General features: G+C 61.4%; 1 protein-coding gene across 1 annotated transcript; it reads right to left on the bottom strand.

Annotated features, from left to right (window-relative positions):
- Nucleotides 1–456: 456 nt before the first annotated feature.
- Nucleotides 457–5,373, bottom strand: MRGBP (MRG domain binding protein). Its single transcript, XM_057528311.1, has 5 exons — nucleotides 5,164–5,373; nucleotides 4,604–4,725; nucleotides 2,404–2,485; nucleotides 2,047–2,121; nucleotides 457–1,562 (listed from the first exon to the last, which is right to left on the bottom strand). Exons 1-5 carry the CDS (start codon nucleotides 5,309–5,311, stop codon nucleotides 1,375–1,377), a joined length of 615 nt encoding a protein of 204 aa, XP_057384294.1. The 5' UTR covers nucleotides 5,312–5,373; the 3' UTR covers nucleotides 457–1,374.
- Between the last annotated feature and the right edge of the window lie 278 nt (nucleotides 5,374–5,651).

Genomic DNA, 5,651 nt, shown 5'->3' with positions numbered 1-5,651 from the left:
CGGCAGACCCGATCCAGGACACTCAACCTGACACAAGACACTGCCGGACAGCGTCGGCCCTGCCAGGGAAGTGGGTGCCGGCCTCCGACCCCGCGCCAGGTGACCTCAGCCCATGGAGCTCCTGGCCTGGCCTCGTGGGTTCAGCCAGTTCTGACCTCCTGCTCCTGATGGTGGGGGATGGGTGGCATTCAATGTCCTTGTGGTTTGTCAAGATGAGGGCGAGCACCTTCGCCGTCACTCGGGAGGCCCGGCTGCGCCTCTCAACACAAGCTCGGCTGGAATTCTCACCATCACGTTCGTTTGTTCTTGGGAAGGAGGCACCAGCTCCGGCTGCTTTGCTCTCTTGACATTCTGCATTTGAAGGGTTGCTTACATGCAACAAAGTAGCCACTCTGGAACCTGTTGTTACTAGGTTGTATATTCATTGTATCAAGTGATCCAGTACATTAAAGTTAGCTTCAGTTATAAATCTTGAAAAGATACAACTTCCTATTGTAGGAGAAGTTAACTTACTTTGGTATCAAAACCACACAACTCCAGGTTGCTTTTTTGTGTTTTAATGTCCCTCAGTCAAACACAAGTGTACCTCGGTCAGCCCGGGGCCCAGGCTGTGGCGGGTCAGCCCCACGTCCTGCCTCCCTCCACATGCTCATTTGGTCTGTTTGCGAGTTACTTGAGAATACAAAAATAACCGCTACAAATTCTCTGTATCGGCATATAAAAACTGAGCAAAAAGTATCTCAGTAGTCTGTTACCGTAAAACAAAACATCTCAGAAAAAATACAACACAGGTTTAACTTCTGCAGTATTGTTTTTCATATAAAACACTAGTAAAATAGGCTTCTTAAAAATTAAATAGTGAAATACCAACCAAATTATATACATCGTTACAGTACAAGTGAATGAGGCAAAATACCCAGTTCTCAGTCTCTCGGGTGGTGGAGGGGCCGGCGCCGGCGGCCTGACGCTCTCCTGAGGCCGCAGTCAGGTGAGAGCGGTAGACAGAAGGACAGATGGACAAATGGGAAGACCGGGGCTCCTCAGAGCAGAGAGGGGGGTCGGTGTGTTATTGCTGGCTGTGCCCCGCTCTCTGCCCATGCAGCCTGGTCCGCAGGCCCGTGCCAACGCTTAGCCACTGGCACAGCTCGGCCGTCGTCACGAAGCCACGAGTGTCCAGAGCGGACGTGGCCGGGGCTCACACCTCTCGGGTCTCAGCATCTGAAGGGGTCCTGTTCCGGTCGTCAGGGGCCATCTGAGCCCAGGCGCTCTGAGTGGCACCGCGGGAGCCTCTGGCACCTGAGGGCAGGCAGCAGGCCCGGTGGCATATGACCCGCCGACCGCCTGGTGACCACGGTGCCCACCTGCTGTGAGCGTCTACGTCCGGCGCCGCTTGGCCGCGCTGGGGCTGGAGGGGTTGCTGTTGGCGGTCAGGACTTTGTCGGTGACCCGGCTGCGCTTCCGCTTGTCCGGCCCCTCTTTGGACCCCAAGTCTGAGTTGCTCTTGTCTTTGTCTTTGCTGGACTTTTCTGTTGCTTTCCCCAAGCTTCCTGAAGATGAAAAAACTGGGAGACAAAATCATTTGGCTGAAAACAGAATATCCAAAATTTTATTTCATCTTCCTGTTCAGTTTAAGAAATCTACACCTACATACATGACACTGACCCCCAAAAGGCTCCTCCCGAACTGGGGGTGCCCATGTGGCCTGCCCCTTGGGGGAGCGAGGCCCAGCCGTGCCCGTCTTTGCTCCTCAGGGTTCGCCCTGCACTGAGACGGCCGCCACCCGTTCTACTTCAGTCGGACACCCTCCTGCACCCCGTGACCACTGACCGGGCCCGGGGCCAGGCTGCCCCGTGCCCCCCTCCCCGCCCCGTGCTGGCCCCGTGCGTGACCTCCCAGCGTGGGAGGCTCTGCCTGAGCAGACGGAAGCGGCCTTCTCAGCTGCTGAGCCAGGTGCCAGGCCCTGGCTGCCCGCGACAGGGAGGCCTTGCCAAGCTGGGGTGCTGTGCCCCTAGGGCCCCAGGAGGGGCGGGCGAGCTCCATACTTACCATCATCGGCCACATTGTGGGGGTCCACGTCTTCCTTCATTTCCTCGTTCGTTTCCTCCTCAATGACCACTTTTCCTGGGGGGAGACGGCCGACGGTGACCTAGAGCCTGGGGCGGTGGGCGCCGCAGCCCCACCCGACCTGCAGCAGCTCAGGCCAGGGGCTCCTCCTGACTCAGGAGGCGCGTATGTCCTTCAGGAAGTCCTCCCCCCGTCCCGGGGGCCCCCAGACCTCCCCCTCCAAGAGGGCCCAGCATCACCCGCCAGTGACGCTCACTCCCCGAGGCTCGTTACCTTCACCCTGACACCACCGCCCTCGGCCTTTCCTAGTTCCCAAATCTGCTCTCGCCCGAGTCTCACCTTCTCGGACTTCTTGAATGATTTCGTCTGGAAGGACGAAGTTCCTCTCTGGATTTGGGAATGGGAGAATCTCAGACTCGTGCTGATGGCAAACAGGGCATTTTGGGTTTTTTTAAGAAACAAAGAAGAAAATGTGATTTTAAAAGTCACGTTCAAAAGAAAATGTGACTAAAGATATGTAAGAGACAACTCAGGAGCGACCAATGAACACACGTGACTGTCTTGGGGGCTGCAGTGGGCAGACGCAGGGCTGAGACCTTTCTTCTTTCTCCTGTGCAGTCTACGAGGGGCTGGCTTGTCACAGAGACCCAGACGAGGCAAAACTACAGTGCGAGCCACAGGCAGGCATCACGATGGGAAGAATAAGGGTTTAGCGTCACCTGAGATGATGCCGGGGCAGCTCCGCCGGCTGGCACGCCTTGGCACGCCTCCGGGGGCAGAATCAGGCAGCGCTGTCATGCCGGCCTGGCCCGGCTGCACGGGCTCCCCTCCAGGAGAGCGCCTTCAGGGCCTGCGGCAGCCGTGAGGAAAGGCCATGGTGCCTGGGTCCCATCTCCGGGGGGAAGGAGCCAGGGAGGCAGGGAGAGCCACCCCCGTAGAAACCAGGTAAGCAAAGCAAAATGGAGGGAAGTCACACACATGCCAGAGGGACAGAGACCCCGGAAACACGGACCGCCGGACGAGGAGAAAGGTGAGCTGGTGGGAAGGGTCTCTAGGTCGGGAGGGGCTTCAGGAGACAGGGCCTCCAGTCCCCAACCTGGGAGCTGTGCTGACAAGCCAGGTGGTCAGCATGTAAACGTGCCACAACCAACATCCGGGAGCTTCGCAAACCCCGAGGGCGCCTGGGCTCACGGTCACCTTGTGGGGTGCGGTCCACAGACTCATATTTACAAGGCCCCAGGTGACCGAGGCATCAGCTCCATGGCGGTGCTGGGGTCTAAGAAAGTGAGGAGAGAGGGGCCACCTGTCCTGGGCTGAGACCCCTGGGTGGCCCCCCACAGTGTCACGCGGGCCCTGTGCTGGGCGTCACAGCCACGGGACCTTGGAGCCAGTGCCTGCGCCCAAGAGCCAACTGTCTCCTACTGCACCAGGGCCCCCCAGGACAGGGGCCCTGCCACACTCATCTCTGTGTCTAGCTCCTGGCCGCCAGCCTGGAGTCGGGGTGCAGGAAGTTCCTGGGGGTCAGGTGACCCCCAACATGACAAGCATGGGAGCCCTGTCAAGCCTCTGGACGCAGGAATTCTCGGGGAGCGGGGCCCCAGCTGGTGGGCACGGCCCCTCTGCAGGGCCTGCTTTAGTTTAGCGGCTTGTCCTCGAGTTTCCAGGGTCAGATCCAGGGCCCAGCTGTCAGTTCCCCTTTCTATGGGAGATTGACGAGGCGCAAACGGCTTGCCCAAGACCAACAGGGAGGGAGCGGCAGCGCGGTTTATGGACACAAGAAGGCCCGCTCTCCACCTCACAGATGCGCAGCAGGTCTCAGCTGGGCGGCCGGGGCAGCCCCAAGTCCCGAGGAGAGGCAGAGCCTTGCCTAACCCCAGCACGGTCTCCCACCCTGCTGATCACCTGACATCCCCACTCCCACTCATTCTCCAGACACCCCGGCCTCCTCTGCGTCCCCTGACGCACCAATGCCTGCTGCCACAGGGCCTTGACGCCTGCCATTCTTCTTCCGGGAATGCCCACCTGTCTTTTCTGCCATCCTGGTTACCTAGCTAACCTTTTCCCCCTCAGACACGGCCAGCTGGGGGTTCCATGAGGCCTGGGCCCCTGCCTGCCTGGTTCTCACAGAAACCACCATATTCATCTTAATAGGACTCAGACCCGGTCACCTCTCTGCCTAGAGCACTCGGAGACTTTCCACAAGACTGACAACGGCCTAAAAGCCCCTCCCATGAGCTTCAGCTCCCTAGTTATCTCCTGGCGAGATCTTAACCGACCACCCCCCAACCCCCCACCTAAGGTAGCTTCCAGGCAATAACTAGCTACCGTCGTTAGGCTTGTGTTTTTCGTAAAACTACTGAGAGCCATCTTGTTCAACAACTGGTCCCCTGTGGGACATCCCAGACATCAAGGTCCCTGAGGCCAGGGCCCGGCAAGGACCCAGGGAGAAGGCATGGAGGGGCGCCCTGCCCCCAGCTCTGCCTGGGGGAGGGAGGGGCTTTGGCCCTGGGAGGGCTGGGGAGGGTGGGGGCCTGCTCACCAGTGCCTGCATGTCATACATGGTGCTCAGGTGGTCCCAGATGACCTTGGAGGGGACCTGCCGCCCGATGTTCTGGCTGAATTTGTCTCGGATACAGATCATGTGGAAGTGCCGGTTCACACCTGCAGAAGGAAGGGGTCAGCTTGTGGGGAGGGGCGGGCCAGCAGGTAGGGTGGGGAGGAGAGGTGGGGGGCAAGGGGGCGAGAGGGGCAGTGGTTGGAGGGGGTGGGGGTTAGGGGAGCAGGGGTGGGGGGTAGGGGGGAGAGGAAAGGGCAGGGGTCAGCGGGGAAGGAGCAAAGAGGGGCCGGGGTAGCTGGGCGCAGGGGCGCGCAGAGTCGGGCGGGGTTAAGGTATAGAAGGGGCAGCGGGGGCATGAGCGGGGGCTGCGGGAGGGGGCGGCGTGCAGGGGAGGGCAGGGGTGGGGTGCGCAGGTGGGGGCAGGGTCGGCGGGGGTGCAGGCACAGGAGGCCCCGCCCCGTCCGCCCCGCGCGCGCCCCCGGCCGTTGCCCGCCGCCCCGCCCCCACGCGGGTGCGCGGCCTCGGCGCGGCGCTCCGCTCACCGACGGGCTTGTGGCCCAGCATGGCGTGGAAAAGGCACACCTCCACCTCGGGGCTCCACACCACAGTCTCCTCGGCAGGGCTGGTGGCCGCCTCCCCCGGCCCCTTGTCGCCCGCCGCGCCGCCGCCGCCCACCTCAGCCTCCCCCATGGCCCGGCCGCCCAGCGACGAGCCCCCGGCGGGAGCTGGCGCGGCCACGGGCTCCGCGCAGGCGCACTCCACGGGGCGGGCGCGCGCTCGGTGGGTTCGCTCTCGGGCTCGCGCGCGGCGCCTGCGCAGGCGCAGCTGAGGGCTGGATCGCGGCGCCCCCTGGCGGCCCGGTCCCGCGGCGGAGCGCCGTCAGAGTGCGGATCACTGGAAGGAGTGGGTTTGGGGAGAGGGATGGAAACGCCCTAAATTAGGTTGTGGCGATATCTGCACAGCTCGGGGTAAACCCCGCTGAACTGTACGCTTTAAATGGAGAAATTTCAAGTTACACCTCAGTAAAGCA

The sequence above is a fragment of the Balaenoptera acutorostrata genome, chromosome 15, assembly GCF_949987535.1.
Source record: "Balaenoptera acutorostrata chromosome 15, mBalAcu1.1, whole genome shotgun sequence".
NCBI classification, from domain to species: domain Eukaryota; kingdom Metazoa; phylum Chordata; class Mammalia; order Artiodactyla; family Balaenopteridae; genus Balaenoptera; species Balaenoptera acutorostrata.
This window is presented reverse-complemented; position numbering and strand designations above follow the sequence as displayed.

Excerpts from the sequence above, each read along its gene's own strand:
- MRGBP (XM_057528311.1), bottom strand. The coding sequence starts at position 5,311 with ATGGGGGAGGCTGAGGTGGGCGGCGGCGGCGCGGCGGGCGACAAGGGG. Across the intron at positions 4,726-5,163 it reads GCTGGGCCACAAGCCCGTCG|GTGTGAACCGGCACTTCCAC; the intron begins GTGAGCGGAGCG and ends TTCCTTCTGCAG. Across the intron at positions 2,486-4,603 it reads TGTATGACATGCAGGCACTG|CACGAGTCTGAGATTCTCCC; the intron begins GTGAGCAGGCCC and ends GTTTGCCATCAG.